A 24,917-nucleotide genomic window follows, 5' to 3' on the forward strand; every position below is an offset into this window, starting at 1 on the left:
TGAGGTGGAGAAGGAACTAAGAGGCCCAGATGACCTCCCAAAGAATGGTATTTGCAGAAGGAAAAAAAAGTCATAAACAGATAAAAAATAGTATTATTGATATAGCCCTCAAGGGGTTGGATTGATCATAAGCCTGGTGAAGGAAGGGGCTGCCAAAAACTCATTAATGTAGCTCCTGATTATTGACATTTGATTCTAGAATGAGAAAGAGGATACTTTTATTCTTCTCTGAGGGCATAGATTTTATGTATAGTATAGATACATAAAAGCTATCTTTTATGCATCTCTCTGTATAAAGGAGTTATTTTAACATAGTTACAGTGTCATTATCACACCCAGCAAAATTAGTTGTAATTTTGTATATTGTATTAGCAAAATATTTTACCATGTTGTTTCTATGCATATTACATAAATAAACTATGTCTCTTATCTTTGTAGACATTTTACTTCTAGAAAAGAAGATTCAGAACTTGACCTGTTTTTGAATGTTGTAGGATTGTCATGTGGAAGAAAGTTTGAAATTTGTTGTCGTCATTCATCTTGGTAGGAAAGGCCCAGCTGGTAGAGTTATGGGGGGACACTTGGGCTCATTTCTAAGGAATAATTTTCTAAGAGCACTGCCCATAGGTAAAATGGGCTGCTTCACGTGCAAGAGAATTCCCTCATTCCTTAAGACCAGTCTGTTCACGTCTAGTCTAATGCAGTGGTTCTCAAGCTTCAGCATGCATCAGAATTACCTGGAGGGTTTGTTAAAACCCAGATTGCTAGACCCCACCTCAGAGTTGTTGATTTGGTAGGGCTGGGGTAGGGCCCCATAATTTGCATTTTTAACAGCTTCTCAGGTGGTGCTGATGCTGCTAGTCTGGGACCACAGTTTGAGAAGCACTGGGCTAAAACCTGTTTATCAAACTAGTAATCCTTTGTGTGTAGGAATCATTTGGGGAGTTTTCTTAAAACACAAAATCTGGTTCGGTTGGTCTGAGATTGGGCCTGGGATTCTGCATTTTTAGTGTTTCTCAGGCAATGCCAATGACTGGTGCATGGTGCGTGAGCAACAGGGCTAAAGAACTCTCAAGAATGATGAGGCCTGAGGAAATTTAAACGTCCAGAGGGGGCAGTTAGACCAGAGGATGTCACTCTGAGCACCTGTGAAATGATTTTATTTTTGTAAATCTGCGAAGGAAACAACGAAAAAGTTGACTTTTGCTTGAAAGTTTTTTTTTTTCATGGTAAAATACCCTTGTATTACAATTATCATACCATAGTTACTAACATTTTATGACCCTCTTCGCAGGTCTTTAAATAAGAACTCATTTAACTCACTCTATAAGCTTTTGCCCCTCAGGAAAATGCCTCATTGATTGAATCCACGACCAAGCTTTAAATGGAAATGACCTTCATGGCCTTCTATTTAATTGAGCTCTGATGTTTACTTGCATATTTGGTTATTTCTCATAAATGCTCCCATTGAAGAATTTTGAGGGTTTAATACCATTATGCTTACTCACCGTGCTTTCTCATGATGCCGCTGCAGTTGTGGCCGTGGAAGGCTTACAGTACATGAAGAGATTACTAGTCTTTTAAAAATAACATGGATCTGTATCCATTGCTTGCATAATACAGGGTTGCATTAAGAAAATGGAAATGTCTCTCACAGGGAAATGCATGTTTCCCAATCAAGAGCCGAGTGCACGTTTTATTCTGTTTCCTTCTATTTACTCCATATGAGTAAGCTGTGTTTTGCCTTTGCTGTCTTCAGAGTTATCTCTCCACCTCTTATTTAAGCTTTGATTCTCATCTCATGAGCTTACATTGCTTTTTAGGTTTAGGTTTTCTGACATTAGGGAATATTCTCAGAATCACACACAGATCTTAGACCAACTGAAATGATAAGACGAAGATCTCAAAAAAGAAAAAGCAGATGAGTAATAGCTCTTCAAGCTTTTGATGTGTTGTTTTTCTCATACAAAGGGAATGAAAGCAGCATTTGCCCTCCTGTGTGCCAGGCACTTTACATTAATGTTTTATTTAATCCTTACACAAGTCATGTGGCCCAAGTTGTATGACTGCATCCCAGGAAAACTGGCTCAGGGTGGTGAAACAATTAACCTCACATCTTACAACTAGGAAGTGCTCAGACTGGGATAGCCTCTCTCCAAAGACACTTAGCTTCTTTCTTTTTTTTTTTTTTAAGTTTTTAAAAAATGTTTGTATTTATTTTTGAGACAGAGACAGAGCATGAGTAGGGGAGGGGCTGAGAGAGGGGGAGGCACAGAATCTGAAGTGGGTTCCAGGCTCTGAGCTGTCAGCACAGAGCCTGACGTGGGGCTCGAACTCACGGAGTGTGAGAACATGACCTGAGCTGAAGTCGGACGCTTAACCGACTGAGCCACCCAGGTGCCCCCACTTAGCTTCTTTCTATACGATGAGGCTTCTTAAAATAAACAGCAAATTCTTTGGATGGCAGATGTTTGCACATCACATACCAGTGGTGTGACAGCAGAGGGTTTTGAGTAGGAGAGCGAGGAAAAAAAAATGTCCTGGTCAAATCAGCATCTCTTCAGTTTCTTCCCCAGGAGCCACCAGCAGATCATGTATCAGCTGTGCTAAAAAATCAAATGAGGATGATGTCTGGTTGTCAGGAGCATCCCCAGACCGAAGACTTTGAACATGCAAAGAACACTGTGCTGATTGCTGAGCCATCATCTCTCAGCTACAAACCCACCCTTCTCATTTGATTTACGGTGTTGGGACCGAGGCTCTAAAAAGCCCGTTTCTCCTTTGCCAGCTGTCTCCCTACAATTGCTGCCAAGACGCTGGAGGGAGGCGGCATGGCCGGAAGACTGTAACCGGACATGCCCACCCTGTTTCCCTGCTTTCCTGAAAGTGTCACTGCAGGGACAGTTCTTCCCCCAATAGGTGGTTTGTTTTTAGCAATTGACTGTGGCTCTCACTTTCCAACATCCCCAAAAACAGCTGTGTTGTGTTGTCTGTGGGGCATCGTGCCCCGTTGGGAGCTACCCTTGCTTGGGGCTCTGGGTCACGTCTTGAGGTCCCTCCCCAACCTGTCCTCTGTTCCCGCACCCCTAGGGCTGCTGGCTGCTGTTGCTTCCTCTGTGACATCTCAGGGCTGCCTTTGTGTCATTGAGTGCCCTGATACCAGTGTAACTAGTTCCTTAATTGAACCTTCTCTATTAAAATAACTTGGGGTCTCTCTTTTCCTGACGAGATCCTCACACATACACACTCCCTTCAGGAAAACTTTGAAGCGTGCTGAGTGTGGCACGAATACACATGCCCGAAACACACACTGTCGATTGCTGACAGAAGGCAGGTAGGCAGAAGTTACGGAAGGACTTGAGGGATTTGCACACAAAATGGATAGGTTCACATTTTCATAGCACTCTTCAGTCCTGGGATAGCACGTTAAGTATGAGAAAAGAACAGGAAAAGGCAGCCGACCTAGAGAAACCGTGTGTTCCAGAATCAGTTTGGCTCCCAGGGTTGGGCCTCAGTTTTCTCACCTTTAAATCTTAGGTAATACTAATTACAAGGTCAAGTGAAGTCAAGAGAATTAAGCAAAATTGTAAAAGGCCTTGAACTAAACTGTTATGATGATCAGATAAATACTGTAATGCTGTCATTGCTTTTTGTGTGAAGGAGTTGGCTGAGACCATAGGAGTCTTTAAGAGATAATGGGTGGGGGTTCTGAGAGGTGATAGACACCAGGCCCCGAGTACGTGCTCTGTCCTGCCATTATGCTCAGTGTACCACATATGCTACCATTCAACTTTTACCGTGTAAGTAGTAGACTGATTTTGCTGATGTCGAGAGTCAGCTTTCTTAATCATTCTCTGTTCCTGTCAGTGTGTGAATGATGCTCCCTTCCTTCTGCCCCATTCTGTTTTTCACAGTCATCTTTGCTTGTGGAATAGACACATGATAGGTAATTGGTATTAAAATTTATGTCCAGCTTCAAATTCTCCTGGGGGGAGGTTTAGCACAGTGGTCCATCATGAGCTTAAATGAAAACCTTTATGAAACTCTTCTTTGTGAATCGCCGACTCTGTTTTGAGCTTATGTAAAGTCATTGTGTCAGTAGTGATCCACCAAGACACTGAAGGACACTATCCTGGTTTATCTCTCTACATGCACCCAGGAATCTTCAATGGTAGACCAAAAGTAAAACCAGGCACTGTTTACTGATGACCAGAGTTTGTGGTTTTGAGGCACCAAGGAGCAATCCTTGTAGCATTGATATCTAGGCCAAAAGCACTGTTCATAGACCCATGAGCATGTGTAACCAGCTGCAGCCAGTCAGGAATGTTGAGAGAGTGCAGTTGTTGGAGTAGGAGAACAGGGGTGTTTATTGGTGTGCACCTCTAACCCCTTCTTGTATGGGTCAAGTCACGGAACCATTGAACTCTTCTTATGTAGAACAGTGATAAAGTCAGTTTGCTTATCCCTTGGAGACATTTTGAAAGTTGATGGAGATAAAGTGTGAAAAGGCGTGGTGAACTGTAGGGCACCTGGCATATGCAATAGAATGAAAGGATTAATGCATACAGGAAGGCTTGAGACTCTTCAAAATCTTAACATTTAGCTTTAGAACCAGTCTTGAGATAGAGCTACCAGTAATGAGGTCCTGTAAGACAGTCTGTCCCCAGGCCTTGAAGGCCTGCTTCTTGCAACTCTGCTTTCCTCGACTGGTCATCTGAAGGAGATGAGTGATCCAGGGGTACCTAAACCCTATCACAGAGCGAGCATGAGGACAGTGACGAGGAAGGCATCTGTGGGAGTGCCAAGGGGTACCTTTGCAGGGACTTCTGAGGCTCCCTGGCAGAGCTCCTGATTTTTGAGATGTGTCAAATTTGACAGGCTGCCCTGGAGGCAGCAGTTAGAGATGGGGTTGCTGACATTGCAGTCAATGAGGTAAAGAAGAAGCAGGGCCGACAGCGGGACGCATTCTGGGAGGGTGCAGTTCTGTCCCTCAGTTGATGGTCCAGATAGTGTCATTCTGAATGTGCAAAAACGAGCAGATTAAAAATAACTCCTTACTCACACATGGGCAATATTTCCCCAAAGAGTGATTGAATATAAAACCTTACTCATACGTGTGCAATATTCCCAAAAGAGTGATTGACAATTGCGGTAATTTTATCAGTGTCATCATGGAAAGATCAGCTTAGTGGTCACATATTAAAGACTTTCCTGGGGCGCCTGGGTGGCTCAGTCGGTTAAGCGTCCGACTTCAGCTCAGGTCACGATCTCGCGGTCCGTGGGTTCGAGCCCCGCGTCGGGCTCTGGGCTGATGGCTCAGAGCCTGGAGCCTGCTTCAGATTCTGTGTCTCCCTCTCTCTCTGCCCCTGCCCCGTTCATCCTCTGTCTCTCTCTGTCTCAAAAATAAATAAACGTTAAAAAAAATTTTTTTTAAGACTTTCCTGACTACAAGGCTATTTTCATATATCAATACGTGCTGTACGGTTTTTCTTCTAAATATCTTTGATGCCTTTTATTTGTTATTTTTATGCAAAATACAAGGACATGCTTTTAATTAAGACACAATTTCTTTGAGTTTTAATGAACTTTTACTTTAAAGGCCAGACTCTGTGCTTCTTGAGTAGTTGAACTCATGACAAAATATCTGAAGTCCTGAGTTTTTGTCTTCAGACTTCTGGAAATGCATGGCAAGGAGAGGCAGTTTTGACATTTCTCAGGTCAGCGTGGGCTTTCCAAGATCTCAGTTCTCAGTTGAAGGCATTTGAAGGTCTTCTGGTTTCTGATCTGCACCTCTGGCTGCGGTGGGTGTGGACTAGATTGACAAGTCCCTTCACTACAGCTATTTATGATTTAGCTATAACTTTTAGAAGGCCTCTTGTGAAGATTTTTTAACAACAAAGCCTGTGCCAATGGTCGTTTATTAATAAAAGCAGTCATCATCTCAGCGTCTCTTCCACTTCCTTAAAGAATAAAGTTAGATTCAGAAAAGAATCCTTAAAATTCTAAAAAGCAAAAATTTAAAGTTAGAAACAAAAAAGATGGATGAGGAAAGATTTGTAGGATCCCAGCTGTTGATTCTTGAAGAGAGAAGAATGCGGGATGACTTAATCAGTGCTTTCCGGTATTTGAGGAGGTTATTAACTGTACCGGTCTCTCCAGAGAACTGAGAAAAGAGGAAATGGGTTTACATTTCAACAAGAAGAAATTATGCAGGAAGAATATTTTGAGTCAGACATGATGAAAAACTAAAAGGATACCAAAGGAAGATTGTTTCTTATTTTTAAAATTTTTTACTTTCTATTTTGAAATAGAGATTCACAGGAAATTGTGAAGAAATGTACGGGAAGTTTTCGTACCTGAAGGAAGATTTTGAATGAGGTCTTTAGAGAAAAAATCTCGCTTGGAGGAAGAAGGCTGAACCAAGTAACATAAGAAGCCCTAAGTTTTCTGGCTCTTTGATGAATTATTGCCATTCTTATATTCTTCCTATAACACATTCCCCCCTGGAGGTCACCGGTCAGCACAGAGTAGAGGTCGTCCTAGTGTGTGAAATGTATTCTTCTTATAATGAAAATTTAAGACCAGCCAGCACTTACTCAAGACTTTCCAAATGTTGAACGAACACTGTGGTGTGAGGTTTATAATCATTCTTTGAATGTTCACACAAAATTTGCAAAGCAGGTTTTACTGTCTCCATTTTATAAGTGTGGCAACTAAGGTTCAGAAATATTAAGCAGCTTTCCAAGCTCAAGCTCAGGGCAGATTCACTAGGGATATGGGTTTGTTCTAAAGGAATTTTCCTTTTTACTGTGTGATGCTAGAAAATTGCCTTCTGCCTGCACACCACCCTGCGGGCCATCTTCCCCTATCTCTCTCCCTTCCCAATGTGTCTCAAGATGCCAGTGATTTAGAAATATTTCCCAGCATGAGACAGAGTGTAATTATAGTTTTCATTATAGAGATGAGGAAATAAAGAGGTTCTGTGGTGTCTCCGGGCATAGGGAGAAGCAATTTTTTTCTGGTGGCATCTCAAAATTCTCAGTGTATTTATTTTAATGTTGGTAACACTTTTCTTGAAGTAATTTCAAGCAGTTTCATAGTTTTGTATCTTTTCGTGTTCCCATTGACTCAGATTTCATCCTTTCTCTACTTGACAGGGTTCTGAGATGGCATTTTATTTTTATTCCACCTACTGTTCTCTTCCTTGTCTCAGTCACAATGGAATCCTTTGCTTGAAGAGCCCTGTGGAATTAGCTGAAATGCAGCTGCCTCAGGGCTTTCCATATTCAGTTTTTGTGTCATTAAGGTTTTGAATCTTACCTGGCACAGAGACCATTATGTTCATCTCTATTTTTAAAGATACTTAGTTTTTACGTTTGGTCTTTGAAGTCTCATTTGAAGATGTTGAAAAACAGAAAAGCATAAGAAAGAATGTTAAAGTGAGCAACAATCTTTTTACCTGGCAGTGGTCATGGTTAACCTTTCAGTATATTTTTAATTTCCATTATATGTCAGAAGTTTATATGTATCTATATGTAGTCATATAAGCATTGCTTTACCTCTTCCTTCTTAGCATTTTTATGTTATTAAATACTGATTGAAAGCATTTAAATGTTACTTATTCTTAAAATAAATATAAAGCATGCATACATACAAAATTAATATAGAAAAATATAAATGCAAATCAATCTTATTGACCCCAAAAAGATTATCACCATTAATATTTTTCACTACTCTTCCTCATAAAACTGTTTTTTAAGTAAACATGTATAATAATACTTACTGTCCTGTATCTTGCATTTTACATTTACTATTATGTCTGGAAACATAACAAATGTATCTCATTTTAATAGCCTTACAGAATTCCATTGTATTTCATGTATATCATTCTTTTTTTAAAAAATTTTTAATGTGTATTTATTTTTGAGAAACAGAGCACGAGTGGCAGATGGGCAGAGAGAGAGGGAGACACAGAATCCGAAGCAGTCTCCAGGCTCTGTGCTGTCAGGCTAGAACCCAGTGTGGGGCTTGAACTCACTAGCTGTGAGATCTGGATCTGAGCCGAAGTCGGATGCTTAACCAGCTGAGCCACCCAGGCACCTCTCATGTGTATCCTTCTGATAAATACTTGTTTCCTGCCTTTTTTGTTATTTCAAGAAATATTGCAATAAACTTTATTTTTAAAAAATCCAGTATATTTGTAGGGTACATTTCTGGTAGGATATATAACTAGTAATGCCCCCAGGGGTTAGGCATTTTAACAATTTGTTAAATACTGGTAAATTGCAGTCCAAAGATAGTACCAGTTTGGATACCCATTGACAGTTTATCAGAGTACCTGTTTCTCTTTACTCTTACTAGCTTTGAAATTTATCCAAATTAAAAAATTTTTGCAAATTTTATAGGTGAAAATGATAGTGTTTTTGAAACTGAGTGTGAAGGATCATCTTTTCATATGCTTATTGGTCATTGTGACCTATTTCTTTACTAAATTTCCCTGAGCTTGAGGTGCCTGGGTGGCTCAGTTGGTTAAGCATCTGACTCTTGATCTCATCACTTCAAGTCATGAGATTGAGCCCCCCATCAGGCTCTGTGCTGATAGTGCAGAGCTTGCTTGGGGTTCTGTCTCTACTTCTCTCTCTGCCCCTCTTCCATGTGTGGGCTGTCTCTCTTTGTCTCTCACTCTCTCTCTCTCAAAATATGTAAACATTAAAATTTTTTTTCACGAGTGGTTTATTGGCATTCTTGTTTCTCCAAATCCTCAGCCATGTTTTACATTATCAGATCCAGCCTGAAGTTTGTAAAATGGTAGTGTAATTTTCTGGTGAGGTTGAATATGTCTTTATATGTTTATTGATACTTCTGTTTTCTGTGATTTTGCATCTTTTGCCCATTTTTCTACTGAACATCAAAAATCTTTAAGAATATAAAAATTTGGCATGTAGAAGAAGAGTCTAGAGATTTTCCTATTCAGAACTTGATGACTGATTTCTTTGAACCTCTGGAAATATTAACTAGCAAGGGTGATCCACAATTCAAGTGGTAAAGATCAAGCACATGGAACAATGGATAATTATCCTGTGATGACAGTTATTTCAAGTCAATCTGAGGAATTATTCAAATTCATCTTTGCTTGAATCTGTATTGTGGTAATATTTTGCACTTTGACCAGAGTTTTTACTGTTGGAAAGGGTCCAATGGCTGTTTCCTGAGAGATCTCCACAACAGCAAAAAGGAAGAACATTTGGGTCTATGTTAACAGTTAAATACCACACTTTACAAGGGTATGTAATTTCTTGGGAGAAATATTCACAATAGGAGATTAAAGCAGATTATTAAATACACATAGTATGATATAATTTTTAAATAAAAATACAGTAAACACAGTATTAAAAACATGTAAAGTATATGGGGGAGAGGTAGCAGAAAAATCCTCAAATACCAATAAATGTTTATCTGTGGGTGATGGCATTCCTGGTGATTTTTAATATTATTTGATGCTTTTTGTTGCTTTTACACTTTCCATACTGTATACCACTTTTAAAATTCAAAAAATGAAGTCCCCAAGCTCATGTTTCTTGAGCTCTTGAAGAACATGACTGTTATACAGTTGGTAATTGTCTTGGCCCTGTCCATAATTCTCTTTTACGTCTAGGTTCATTATATTTTTATGAACTACACCACCTTTTTCCACCTGGGTTTTGTTGCCCAACAACAAAGGAAACACAAAAGAAGTACAGTGCTAAATTCTTCTCATAAAGCATATTGATTGTTATTTTTCAGATTTTATTCTGTGTTTTATTTTACAGTTGTCATTTTAGTACATATAGCTGCCACTGCCTTCTTCTTCTCCTTCTCCTTCTCTTCCACCTCTTCCTCCTCTTCATCTTCCTCCTCCTCCTCTTCCTCTTCCTCTTCCTTCCCAACTTATTTTTTAAATTATTTTATTTTAGAGAGAGCGCGAATGGGGGAGAGGGGCAGAGGGAGAGACAATCTGAAGCAGGCTTGATGTTCAGCATGGAGACTGACGCATGGCTCAATCCCTCGACCCTGGGATCATGAGCTGAGCTGAAATCAAGAGTCAGATGCTCAACCAGTTGAGCCATCCAGGCACCCTATGTTTTACTCAGTGCTTCATGATAAGCATACTCTTTAATCCCCATCACCTATGTCACCCATACTCCCTACCATCTCCCCTCTGACAACTGTCAGTTTGTTCTCTATAGTTGGAGTTTGTTTCTTGGTTTGTCTCTTTTTTACTTTGTTCATTTATTTTGTTTCATAAATTCCACATATGAGTGAAATCGTATTGTATTTGTCTTTCTCTGACTTATTTCATTTAATGTTATGCTTTCTAGATCCACCCGTGTTGTTGAAAATGTATAGCTTGCTTTTTAAAATTACCTTTGTATCGGGGTGCCTGGGTGGCTCAGTCGGTTAAGTGCCTGACTTCGGCTCAGGTCATGATCTCACAGTTTGTGATTTTGAGCCCTGCATTGAGGTCTGTGCTGACAGCTCAGGGCCTGGAGCCTGCTTCAGATTCTGTGTTTCCCTCTCTCTCTGCCCCTCCCCTGCTCACACTCTGTCTCTCTCTGTCTCTCAAAAAAAAATAAATATTAAAAAAATTAGTTAGAAAAAATAAAATTACCTTTGCATTATAAATTTTCATGGTCCACATAGTTTATGTATCTTTTTAAATCGCTATATAATATTTCATGGGGTTTTGTAATTTACTTAAACATTAAACCTTGAAGTCATCCTAGGATTTATTTCTTGAATCTTCTCTTTCATATATTTACACTCACTTCCCAGGTAATTTAGTCCTAAGGCTTTATATGCCATCTGTAATTTGATGACACCAAAGTTTATTTTTAAATAATATATAAAATATAAAATTTATTTTATTTGTATCTCTAGCCCAGACCTTTCCTGAATTCCAGACTGCTATATCCCACTGCCTACTTGACATGCTCTCACCTTAGAAGCCTTCAACATCTCAGTCATACTCCTACCTCAGGGCCTTTGCCCTTGACTGCTGTTCCTTTCAGAATGTTCTCTGCGGCCTTCCCTGACCAGTCTATTAAAAATTGTAACCCCACTCCATCCTTCTAATAAGTGGGCTTTACTCTCTAGTACTTTTTCCTATCTGGCATAACATACACTGCTCTGTTTATTTTTTGTCTGCATTTCCCCCACTAGAATGTAAACTCCGTAAAAGGGATTTTGTTTATTGCTGCACCCCCAATACTTAGAGCAAAGCTGAAGTGGCATAGGTGCTCAATGAGTCATTTGTTAGTGAATCATTATTCTGTTTACTCTCTTTCTCTATTATAAATAACAATGCATAAAAACCTTTACATTTATGGCTTTTTTCTTTATTTGATGGATTTCCTTAGGTAAATACCTAAAAATGGGATTACTGAGTAAAAGTGTATAACCATACCACAAAATTTTAACAATACTTATGTAATCAACTTACCTTTTTGATTTAAGGAAAGGGAAAAATACTGTTTTTATTAATAGGTTATGGTAGGATTGACTGGGGCAGAGTCTTTTTTTAAGACATTTACTTTAAGCTTTAAGACCTTGGGCACATCCTTTAACTTCTTTGAGATTTAGTTTATATTTCTATAAAACGGGACTAATATTTACTTCAAAGAGTTTTTGTTGGGCTTAAAAGAAGAGAATAAAACATTGCAAAGCACTTGGCACATAGTAACTGTCAATAAATATCAGTCTCCTGTCTCCATATTGGCCTTCTTTCCACTAAATGTTTGTTTCCTTGAAACATTTTATCTAAGGATTATGGAACACACACATCCAGGCACAGACACACCTATATGTCTGAACATGCACCTACATACTATCTTTCCAAATCTGATCTCTACTGGTCTTGTAAATTAAACATTTTTAATACCATGATCCTAGCCATGGCATACCATTACTGATAAAGTGTTGGCAGTCAAGCAGTGGATTGTATCAGTCACCTCTCCCCAGTCCTTCTTTCTTGGAATCCTCACTTGTCCATACTTAGGTTCCTTTCCAGCACAGTCTGAGTGGGACATATGTTATTTCATTTAAGTATTTCATCAGTTATTGGTTGTAATTCCAAGGACTTTTGTATTTGCCAGTCTATTTGCCATTTCTGAAGTTCTCCATTCATTCCTAAAGATGTAAGTTTTCCTCCGGTTGTGCTTCCTTTCAGCCTAAAGAACTTCCTTTAATTCCATCTGGTTGACTTTTGATATTTTGACTGTGTTATGTCTAGGTTTTCTTCATTTGAAACTTTCTTCTCTGGGGGTTCTTGAGCTTCTTGAATCTGTATATCTTTTATTACATTTGAGAAGTTGCAAACTATATACTTTTTTTCTAATATTTTATTTTTCTTCCCCACTGTGTGTCCCTTTTTTCCTCAAACTAAGATTACCCATATATTAGCCTTTTGGAATTGTTCCACAGGTCCTCAAAGTCAGTTTGTTTTTGCATTTTTTCTCTCTTTTTTCAGATTGCATGGTTTCTATTCACCTACCTTTAAGTTCACTGCATATCTTTCTGTCTTTTCCCCTAAGGATGGGTTATGGTTTCCTTTGTTCTTCATCAGCGTATTAGATTGTAAGGAGATTTACGTAGTTGGATTCAAATTGTAGCCTATCATGCCCACAGTGGACAGTGGCTTCGGGCTCAGCTCAGTTCTTTAAATCTTAGCTTCTAGCTGCTTTCAGTTGACCTTGTACATACATAGTTCAGAGGCCATCCAGAATCATGCTTTGTTTCTATACAGAATTAGGGATTGGCTCCTCTGGATTTTTGCCTTTCATGGTTTCTCTCATCACTCTGATTTTCCCAGGCTCTTCCTCTGGTTCCAGCAGTTAGAAAGAGAATGTTTTTCTTTTTTTCTTCCTTTCCTTTCCTTTCCTTTCCTTTCCTTTCCTTTCCTTTCCATTCCATTCCATTCCATTCCATTCCATTCCATTCCATTCCATTCCATTCCTTTCCTTTCCTTTCCTTTCCTTTCCTTTCCTTTCCTTTCCTTTCCTTTCCTTTCCTTTTTTCTTTTCTTTCTTCTGAATTCATTAAATCTTACTTTATTTTTTATTTTTTAAATTTTTTCTCTTTTTAAAATTTTAAATTTTAGTTAATTAACATACAATGCAATATTGGTTTCAAGAGTAGAATTCAGTGATTCATCACTTACACACAACACCCACTGCTCATCACAAGTGCCTTCCTTAATACCCATCACCCATCTAGTCCATCTTCCCTCTGTCAACCCATAGTTGTTCTCTATCATTAAGAGCCTCTGTGGTTTGTTTTTCCCTCTTCTCTTTTTTTCTCTCCCTTCCCATATGTTCATCTGTTTTGTTTCTTAAATTCCACATGTGAGTGAAATCATATATTTGTCTTTCTCTGATTGACGTATTTCACTTGGCATAATACATTCTAGCTCCATCCACATCATTGCAAATGGCAGGATTTCATTGTTTTTGATAGCTGAGTAATATTCCATTATCTAAATATCTATATCTGTATCTGTATATCTTCTTTATCCATTAATCAGTTGATGGACATTTCGGTTATCTCCATAGTTTGGCTATTGTTGACAAGAAAGAGAATGTTTTTCAGTTAATGTTTTATCTGCTTCTGTGACTGTGTCTGATATCAGGGCAGAGCTGCAAAATAAACATAAATAGTCAAGGAGCCTACTCTCTGCTGGTTGCTTGCACCTACCTTTGACTCATCTCCAGAGTCGACTTGTTTTTATTCATTCTCCCAAGCCTCCAGCTAGTTTAGTTTAGGAGGGATTAGTATGTTGTACAGAGTTTTTAAAGATGAAAAATCAATGTTAGGGCCTCATTCTGTCACATGAAAAACAATTTTTTTAAGTCCTACTTGTGGATTTATTATAGCAAGTCAAAGATACGTAAAGGTATGGACAAATCCCACAATGAGGCACTAAAGCTAAAGAAATAAATTCCCCTCATCATCTTTTTAAAGTTGCCTTCTCATTAGTAGAGATAAATAATCTACAATTTCACATTTTTTTCTATGCTCCATCTCTTTTTTTTTTAAGTTTCTACAGTACAGTTAATATACAGTGTTATATTTGTTTCAGGTGTACAGGATAGTGACTTAGCACTTTCAAAAAGCACTTGGTGCTCATCACGACTGCCCTCCTTAATCCCCATCACCTATCTAACCCATCCCTCTGCCCACCTCCCCTCCAGTAACCATCAGTGTGTTCTGTATAGTTAAGAGTGTTTCTTGGTTTGCCTCTCTCTTTCTCTTTTTGTCCCCTTTACTCATTTGTTTTGTTTCTTAAAACCCACATCTGAGTGAAATCATATGGTATTTGCCTTTTTCTGACTTACTTCACTTAGCATAATATTCTCTAGCATCCATGTTTTTGCAAATGGCAAGACTTCATTCCTTTATATGGCTGAGTAATATTCCATTGTCTGTATGTATATATACATACATACATACATACATACATACCACATCTTCTTTATCCATTCATCAGTCAATGGACATTTGGGCTGTTTCCATTTTTGGCTATTATAGATAATGCTGCTATAAACATTGAGGTGCATGTATCCCTCTGAATTAGTATTTTTGTAATTTTGGGGGGTAAATACCTGGTAGTGTAATTGTTGGATCGTAAAGTAGTTGTATTTTTAACTTTTTGAGGAATCTCCATACTGCAAAAACATAATTTTTTCTAATTATTTTTTTAATTGAAATCTTTATTGAGAGAGTTGTAAATTCACATGCAGTTGTAAGAAGTAATATGCTGAGAGTTCATGTACCCTTTACCCAGTTTCCCCTAATGGTAACATTTTACAAAACTGTAGTGTGATGTTACAACCAGGATATCAACATTTATAAAATCTATTGAGCTTATTTAAATTTCTCCAGATGTAAATGTACTCATTCATGTGTGTATGTGTGTGTGTGTGTGTGTGTGTGTGTGTGTGTGTGTGATTTAATTCTGTGCATTTATATCATGTGTAGGTTTACGTATCCACCACTGCAGCCTTACACCTGCTTTGAAAAGTGTAGTAAATGCTAGAGATAGAAAGGACTGAAAGTCTCGGGCCATGTTCCCCACTGAAGATGATTACATGGTATTAAGAGATCCGAATTAACATTTACCCTGTAAACATTTATTTCCTTTTCAAATTAATTTCCTTTAACATACTGTAAACATTTTGAGCGCAGTAATCACCTCATGTTTTGTGTGTACCTTTATCCACACCACAGCCCAGAGCCGACCCTGGTGCCCTGTGCAGTGATTTTCATTCAGTTCATTTTTAAAATACAAATACCTGTCGTTAAATAGAATTAAAAGGTAGAAATGTCTTAAGTATTTTCTCTGTTTTAAATTGAGATTAGTATTCTTCAAAGTTCACATCCTGATTATGTTTCCTTGCACATATGTTCTACTACATGAAAGTACTTTATAGATGTTTGATCTTGTGAAGGCTGTGTTGCTGCCTTTGATAAAAAAGTAATTAGGTGAGCAATTCCTGGTAGAGGTACTCATCAAAGTTTGAAAGTACATATTTCCTTTTAACTATTGTATTTGTAGGGACTCCCCCCACCCCCCATCTGTCTTTCTGTCTCGACAAACCCGTGAAAGACAGCTTTTGTGACCTTATTTCTGTTAGAGCCAGCATTGAAAAAAAAAATCCAGCTTTTCTTTAATGGACCATGACGGTAGGTAACAAAATTATGGTAGTTGTGTCATAGGTTTTATGTGGTTTCTAAAACTCTCTGGAAAAAAAATGGCCAGCAGTGTTTCACAAATTCTTTGGAGAATAAATGCAAATAAAGTTTCTGTCTTTTCATATAATTAGGGATGCTATTAGGAAAATAAAAAATAGATCTTTCTTTCTTCTCTCATTTGGGATTACATCTTTTCTGCCTATCTTTAGAAGTTTTTTATTTTATTTTTTATTTTTTAATGTTTATTTTTGAGAGAGAGAGAGAGAGCAAGAGACAGAGCACAAGGGGTGGAGGGGCAGAGAGAGAGGGAGACACAGAATCTGAAGCAGGCTCCAGGCTCTGAACTGTCAGCACAGAGCCTGGTGTGGGGCTTGATCCCACGAACTGTGACATCATGACCTGACACGAAGTCGGACGTTTAACTGACTGAGCCACCCAAGCACCCCTTAAGTTTTTTAAATCTTAGAAATGAAGTGCCTAGCTGTGTATGCTAGGTAAGTTGAAAAGAGAGCACCTAATGAGAGGTTGGTGGAGTCAACACCGGTGCTCTGTGGATGGCTTTGACTGAGGCAAGCGATTACTCTATCTGATGACCCTTGCCTTTTTCAATTGCCTGTTTAGGTTTCTCGCCTTGTTTGCTTGGTACCATTAGAACTCACTGGGTGCCCATGGCTTAGCACAGTGCAGTTGAAGCTGAGTGGGTTTCTGGGCCCAGAGAAGTCATGATTGTGTAAACACTATACAGTATGAAACCATGCAGATGGCACACATCAAAAATGTAGACAAAGAAACCGTGTGACGTCACGTTTCACCATACACTTGTGTTTATATACACACACAACTTATATACATATGTAGTTATTAATTTTCTTATGTATGCCGAGATTGAGGCACAGAGAGATTACTGCAGCTAGGGTGCCACAGCCAGATTGTAGCAGACATTATTTCTACCCTCTCCTTTGGACTTTGCTTTAAAAATCTGTTTACAGAGCATCATAGTTAATTGATAATTTTGATTACCAAAATTTGATAAGTTTGGTGATCAAGAGATATGCCTTCTTCAAGGTGCTATTGCATTTGTTCTTGAAATTCAGTGAAGAGTTTTTAAAAAGTGGTTTGAGGCTTAAAAAGAGGAGAAATACATAAGACCTTGCATTGTGTTAGACACTAAAAAACCTTTTGAACGCTTTTGTAAGTTATTGCAGCATGATAGCAAAGGTGGGGAAGTGGCTTTTGAACAAATTCTGTTGAGTGAATTTCTTGACTGTCCTACTGCTTGCCCACTCATCAGGCACACAGAGAAGGTCTGTTAACTTGTCAACAGCACTCAGAACAGTGGTAGCAACAATGAACACATATTTACTGAAGACAGCCAGTTGGTCATTTATTGACCCCCTCCTGCTGACGCCTAACCATTTTCATGGTGTATTCAGAGGTGAAAAGATTATCCTCTGCATTCATACTCTTAACTCTTAGAATATGGAAAGAAAACCATGTACTAGAACAGAAGGATGTTACAAGGATAATGGCAAATTCAGAAAGGAAATTTGAATAATACTCAGGAGTTGTGGGGATGGGGAAGATGAAGGAAGGCCGGAGAGAAATCCAACAGGGAAGAGTAATAGAAGGCAACCAATGACAGGTTGATTTTGGCTCTTATGCCAATTTAATTTTGCTGTTTACCTTTTCATCCCACTCTTGCTGGACCTTGTATCTTTTCATGCTCCTTATGGTGAAGAGGGAAAAAAAAAACCCACAAAGCAGGAAACTTTGTCAAGCAAACAAGTTCTGGACTTGTTTGCTCCTTATCCATCAAACATCACTTCTTTCCACTAGCTGTAGCTGTAGCTGTAGTTCCAAGATTATTGTTCATAGCGAAGACCCAGAATTATTTGAAAAAGATTACATTTCTCTTTAAGAAGGTAGTGGCATAGGTAATATGTCTTAGAATATTTTTCACTAAAAAGAACTGAAAATGCAGGGGCACTTGGGTGGCTCAGTCAGTTAAGTGTCCGACTTTGGCTCCAGTCATGATCTCATGGTTCATGAGTTTGAGCCCCATATCAGGCTCTGTGCTGACAGCTCAGAGCCTGGAGCTTGCTTCAGATTCTGTGTCTCCCTCTCTCTCTCTGCCCCTACCCTGCTTGTGCCCTGTCTTTCTCTGTCTCCAAAAAATGCATAAACATTAAAAAAAAAAAAGAATTGAGAATGAAAATTTGGGGAAAACTCCAGTTCTAGAACAGTTACATACTAGGAAAGGTGGTAAGTCCTTCTTCCCAGCTTTGTTCCAGAGAACCAGCAAAACAGGTATTATATTACATTTTCTGTGTATATCTTTCCTGGGTGAGGCTTGCATGTACAGTATTCCATTTTCCTGTTTGAAATAAGTGTCTTCTCTTTAACTTGAAATAGGACCCAGTGAGATATTATGTGGTGTATATATGTAAACTTCATTCATCCCACTTAAAAAATGTTCCTTTGTCTATTCTTTAATCTCATCAACTGTTATTAAAGAAGCTTCATGATCTGTTTTGTACATTTATCAGTTGTTGTCTTTGGCCAACGTTAACTTGGGTAATACTTTCATCTGATGTTTTATTATTTTGTATTAGTAGAAAATGTTCAACGTCACTACTGAAAAGGAACATTCACAAAACCTTATTTCTTTTTTTTTTCTTAATATATGAAATTTATTGTCAAATTGGTTTCCATACAACACCCAGTGCTCATCCCAAAAGGTGCCCTCCTCAATACCCATCACCCACCCTCCCCTCCCTCCCACCCCCCATCAACCCTCAGTTTGTTCTCAGTTTTTAACAGTCTCTTATGCTTTGGCTCCCTCCCACTCTAACCTCTTTTTTTGTTTTTTTTTCCTTCCCCTCCATCATGGGTTTCTGTTACGTTTCTCAGGATCCACATAAGAGTGAAACCATATGGTATCTGTCTTTCTCTGTATGGCTTATTTCACTTAGCATCACACTCTCCAGTTCCATCCACATTGCTACAAAAGGCCATATTTCATTCTTTCTCATTGCCATGTAGTATTCCATTGTGTATATAAACCACAATTTCTTTATCCATTCATCAGTTGATGGACATTTAGGCTCTTTCCATAATTTGGCTATTGTTGAGAGTGCCGCTATAAATATTGGGGTACAAGTGCCCCTATGCATCAGTACTCCTGTATCCCTTGGATAAATTCCTAGCAGTGCTATTGCTGGGTCATAGGGTAGGTCTTTTTTTAATTTTCTGAGGAACCTCCACACTGCTTTCCAGAGCGGCTGCATCAATTTGCATTCCCACCAACAGTGCAAGAGGGTTCCCGTTTCTCCACGTCCTCTCCAGCATCTATAGTCTCCTGATTTGTTCATTTTGGCCACTCTGACTGGCGTGAGGTGATATCTGAGTGTGGTTTTGATTTGTATTTCCCTGATAAGGAGCGAGGTTGAACATCTTTTCATGTGCCTGTTGGCCATCCGGATGTCTTCTTTAGAGAAGTGTCTATTCACAAAACCTTATTTCTTGAATATTTAGTCTAAAACAACTCTTATTAAAGTTGTATGTGCTTAAAAAAAAGTTTCAGAGATGTCAGCATACCTTTGGGGCCCCCTGCCCTCTGCTGCTCCTTCAGTGCCTCCTTCACATGTCAAGCACAAGCAGAAATGAAGCGAAGTCTTCCCATTCTTCTGGACATAGTCGTTTGCTTAGGATAAAAACAGTGCAGCAGATGCTTGTAATCATTTCAGACTTTTCAGCTTGTCTGGGACCTTGTGCTATCTGACATCCTTCATTATTCCTTACGAGAAAGACCCAAATAACCACAGGGGCGCCTAGATGACCCAGGCAGTTAAGCAACCAACTCTTTGATTTCAGCTCAAATCATGATCTTGTGGTTTGTGGGATCGAGCCCACACTGGGCTCAGTGCTGACAGCATGGAGCCTGCTTGAGTTTCTCTCTTTCCCTCTTTGTCTGCCCCCTTCCCATCTCAAAATAAATTTAAAAAATAAAGACACAAATAACCACAAAGCAAGAATTTTAAGAAGCCTTAAAGAATTGGGGCTGGGGTGCCGGGGGGCCTGAGTGGGTTAAGCATCTGATTTCAGCTCAGGTCATGATCTCAGGGTTTGTGAGTTTGAGCCCCACTTCAGGCTCTGTGCTGACAGCTCAGAGCCTGGATCTGGCTTCAGATTCTCTGTCTCCCTCTCTCTCTCCTCCTTCCCTGGTCACACTCTGTCTCTCTCTCTCAAAAATAAACACACATTTAAGAAAATTTAAAAAAAATAAAGAATTGGGGCTGAATATAATGCATTTGGATTTTAGAGACAAAAATGGCCAATTTTATGACGTAGGAGTGATCAAAGGTACATTCTCCATGTGTAATCAGATGATTAGTAAACACTTTGTCATAGTGGAAGGTGTAACATGACAATTGTTAGTCAGAAGTTAGTAAGAAAAGTATAAGTTAAATCGTTTTAAAATGATGGTTTGTTTGGTTCATATATCTCACTTATGGTCTTATATTTGTCATATGGTAGTCTTTCTACCTGTTCAATCACATTAGAACTTAAGGATCAGGAGATTTCAATGTTCTAAAAGGATTTCTTTTTTACTGTCACTGTAGGAGGCCTATAGGACAGAAGAAAGTTAAATCTGTTTTACACTGACTGATGAATGAATGTTAGCAGTGTCCACCCAGCACTTCATTGGGACAGTTGAGTAATGTGTAATTAATTGGTGACATTAAGAAAAGTTATAGAGAGAATAACTTCTTCTGACCTTATTTTATTTTATTTTATTTTATTTTTAAGATTTGTAGCCAAACCATGTGCCATCGCCCTCAACATTCAGGCCAATGGACCACAGATTGCCCAGCCCAATGCCATTCTGGAAAAGGTCTTCACTGCAATTACGAAGGTATGATTGCCTTTTTGGGCGGTATGAGTTATCATGACCACCATTCTCAATCTGAAATTATTTAATCCCTTCTCTCCTGGGTTTGAGAACTAATTGCCCAGCTTCATGCTGGAAAGCGTGCTCTTGGAAAGCGTGCAAACATTGTGACTAGGCCAAACAGGTAGAAGCTGAATGAATGTGGGCATGTTTGAGACCTGTTTATTTATTCTCACATTGATTTTAGAAGCTGGTCTGTAAAGAACAGTCTAGATTAGATTCTAGTGATTAGTCTAATTTTGTGTCTCTTTTAATCTCACATGACATGAAGCAGTACGTATAATGGTTGGACGGGATTTTGTAGAGACGACTGGGTAAAGCTGAGGAATATAATTAATGTACAGGCATACGTTGGAGATGTCGCGGGTTTGGTTCCAGACCACTGGAATAAAGCAAATACCACAGTAAGGCATGTCAAATGAATGTTTGGGTTTTTTCCAGTGCATATAAAAGTTATGTTTACATTATACTGTTATCTGTTAAGTGTGTGCAAATAGCACTCTGTCCAAAAGATAATGATGCCTTAATTTGAAAATATTTTATTGCTTAAAAATGCCAATCATCATCTGAGCCTTCAGCAAAATTGTAATGTTTTTGTTGGTGGACACTCTTGTCTCCATGTTGATGGCTGTTGACTGATTAGGGTGGTGGTTCCTGAAGTTTGGGCGATTATAACAACTTCTTAAAATAAGACAGTAATGAAGCTTGCTGCATTGATCAGCTCTTCCTTTCATGAAAAATTTCTCTGTAGCATGGGATGCTGTTTGATAGCATTTTACCCACAGTTGAACTTCTTTCAAAATTGGAGTCAGCTTTATCAGCTAAATTTATGTAGTATTCTAAATCTTTTCTTGTCATTTCAACAATCTTCACAGCATCTTCACCAGATGGAGATTCCATCTCCAGAGACCACTTTCTTTGTTCATTCATAAGAAGGAGCTTCTTACCCATTAATATTTTATCATGAGATCTCAGCAACTCAAATATAACATTAATGAAAATGTTTGAAATATTGCAGGAATTACTGAACTGTGAGGTAGAGACACAAAGTGAGCCAATGCTATGTTAAAAAGAATGACTTGTTTGGTGCAGAGTTGCCACAAACCTTCAATATGTAAAAAATGCAATTATCTGTGAAGTGCAGTAAAGCGAAGTGTGATAAAACAAGGTTTGCCTGTACGTATGAAAGGAAGTGCCCATTTGCTTCTAGCATGGCCCTTGTGTTCCAGCAGTTATGAGACACAGGCAGATGTAAACAAAAGAGGGAATGATTAAAGGACAGAAGAGTTGCAAGATGAAAGAATGAAAGACAAGGATCTAGAGAGTTATAAGTTATAGATTCACTGGAGAGAAAACAGAAGAGATTATCACTGTGGTGAGAGTGAAAGCCAAACCAGGAGCAGGGAGAGGAGAGCAGGGGAGGGGGCAGATCTTTGCCCCTCCACTGATACCTCCTTAAGAACCAAGAGGGGAGGAGAAAGAAGCCAGAAACCCTCCATCTAAGGCTGTGAGAAAACAAAGCACATCACAGCATCCCAAGTATTTTCTTACTCCTATATCGCCCTTCATCTTACTCTCGTATAGACAAGAAAGAAGGACAGGAGGAATGTAGTATTCTAGGAGAAGTATTGTGTGTTCGTATATTAAATGGTTCCTTTTCCCGTTTTCATTTTTCTGGGAAAATTACTCAGGCTTTTAAAATGTGATTTGACAGTGTTAAGTTTTATTCCTTTTTTGATATTTGTATTGCTAACCATTTGTATTACTTGTCTCTTGTCTTAAAACTATTAATTTACATATTCAAACATTTTTATTTATATTATGGTCTTTATTTCTGCCAAGATTTTCTAGGATTTTCCCCTCTATCCTTTTAAAAATGATATTTTTCCTGGAGAAGTAGAAGAAAGCACTAGGTACTTCTTATATTTCTGTCAGGAAGAAGAGAAGAATGTATTAGGAAAAGCTCTTCTGGTAGTTTTATGGGCTGGTTTTAGATTGCCAAGTTCTTACCTGAAGGGGCACGTATCTTAATGGTACTTAAAGGAAGAAAATATTAAGAAAAAACTTGTATTTTCTTTTAACATAGCAATTTGCTGCAGCAAACACTTCTTTCCCTCTGAAAAAGCAGAAGTTTAGGAAGTTATCAGGTTTTTAAAAATGAGATTATAATATATTAGTGTTTGTCTTGTGAACTACTCTGAATGCATAATAAAATGAGTCTACCCAAATGTTACGTGTCCCCTTAGAAATTCTACAGTGGACATTTTATTCCCTTGCCTTATATTTATTGTGGTTACTGGAGAAATTTCCTCTATAAAGGTAGTAAAAGGAATTTGGAGTCATGTTGACTGCTCTAGAGAATATTTGCTTCCAGCTAATTTTAATCATACTGTCTTAGTTTTCCAAGGTGATTCTTTTGGACATTTTTACATGATTAGAGAAGAAGCCTCATGATTTAAATGTAGAGGCAGCAAAAGTTGGACCAGTTGTTCCTTGAATTCTTTATAGTTGTCCAGTGTTATTTATGATCTGAGAAAGTAACAGGCCAGTTGACTAGAGTAGAAGTAGCAACACATGGAGAGATTAAACACTGTATGTATTTGAGTGACCATTCACCAACCTGGCCTTGACCATGATTCCGGGTCACCTTTGGAGAAGGGCATGGTTATCATCTTTCAACAATGTAGGGGCGCACTCTCAGAACCTTCAAAATCTGCGATGCATAGGACATAATTTGTGGGGCCAATGCAGAATGAAAATGCAGGGCCTCTTGTTCAGAAAGCATGAAAAAATGCCATGTAAGGCATAAAAATATAAAGCTTTTTTTCTTTTCTTTCATAGATTCTTTTTCTTGACCTGTCAACATGTTTTTTATTTGTTATTTAATGTCATGCCCCCTCAGGCATGGGGATATTCATGAGGCAAGTGTAGAGCCTCACCTGTCCTGGGGACCCCACACTATGACTTACTGAACACACAGCCCATTAGCTGTGTCCAGACTGGGCCGATGTGCCTGCCCCTCTCTGGCCAGAGGTAGAGAAGTTGAGACCGGCTTCACCCCTTTTGATGGGCCTACTGCCCCAACCCCCAGGGGACTGGTGACTCCCAAGTGTATTGCAGTCTCTAGAGCAGGACACACTTGGCAGCTGGATTGGGGTGAGCAAGTGTATCGTCCCCACTGAGTCACCTACCAAATGCATCAGGGCACTGCCACCCTGGGGTGCAGGCAGCTACCCCCTTGTCCCATGCTGAGACACCGCAGGTATACATACCCAATTCCAGCCCTTTTCATGCTTGCCCCTGGGGCAGCAGTAGTCACTGGGCAGAAGCGGGAAGGAGTAGGAGGTCTGGGGAGCCAGGGGACAGAGAACTAAGTTCCCCAGAACTAGTTGGGGGAAGTGGTGGGACTGTGTGTGAGCCAAGACTCTGAGCCCTAACACGTGTTCCTCTGTCTCATTGGTCTTCATATACAAAATACAACTTCCATAACAAAATTATTAAGAATTTCAAGATAGCTGCCATAGAACTTGAAACCCCAAGCACGAGCCTTTCTGAATTGTGGATCCCTGTGTGACCGCATTGGTACATGCCCTGTGTAGTTCTCCTCTATGTAATTATCTGATAAATAGGTAACATCTGTTTGTCTCTCTGTATATCTGGTAGAAACAAATGTGCATGTGCATCGTTGTTTATTTATATTTATTTATTTATGTTTGGGGTCTCCTGCCATACTATTGGCACATATCTATAATCCTAACAGCCTTACTTTTCTAATCCTATCAATTCTTGAGCCACTGAGGAAAAAAATATATATGTCAGCTGTGAAACCAGGTTTTATGACACAAAGAAATCATACCGTCATCCACTTTTGGTATGTTACTCTATATCTTAAAAATTATAGGCAAATTTCGTATAATTTGTTCTCCCTTATTCTCCTCTTATGTCTGTCTCTTTCTTTCCTTTTTCCTCCCAGTATTGGTTATGAATATTAAGGTCAGCCTAGGTATTTCTGTATAAAAATATGTATATATGTCAGCATTGTTCATTTCTTTCCTTGGAAATCTTAAAAAAGGAAAAAACTAAGGAGAACAATTAAAAATGCAAAACAATTAAAAAAACGCACACAAAGAAGAAGGAGAATCTCCCAAACTCTATTTTTGGCAAACTAGTAGATACATATCTCTAAATTTCAAAATATGTATTAAGGCTAACAAAAAAAACAGTTGGTGGGTTGGGCAGA

The 24,917-nt window shown here is 38.8% G+C and overlaps 1 protein-coding gene across 2 annotated transcripts in view; it reads left to right on the plus strand.

The window, feature by feature from the left end:
• CERS6 (ceramide synthase 6) overlaps positions 1–24,917 on the plus strand; it is a 326,795-nt gene that overhangs the window by 72,543 nt on the left and 229,335 nt on the right. For both annotated transcript variants that reach the window (XM_042994638.1, XM_007074617.3), the window contains exon 2: positions 20,536–20,641. In XM_042994638.1, the coding sequence (XP_042850572.1) occupies positions 20,536–20,641 (106 nt within the window). The remainder of the gene's footprint in view (positions 1–20,535; positions 20,642–24,917) is intronic.

The sequence above is a fragment of the Panthera tigris genome, chromosome C1 (genome assembly GCF_018350195.1).
Source record: "Panthera tigris isolate Pti1 chromosome C1, P.tigris_Pti1_mat1.1, whole genome shotgun sequence".
NCBI lineage: Eukaryota > Metazoa > Chordata > Mammalia > Carnivora > Felidae > Panthera > Panthera tigris.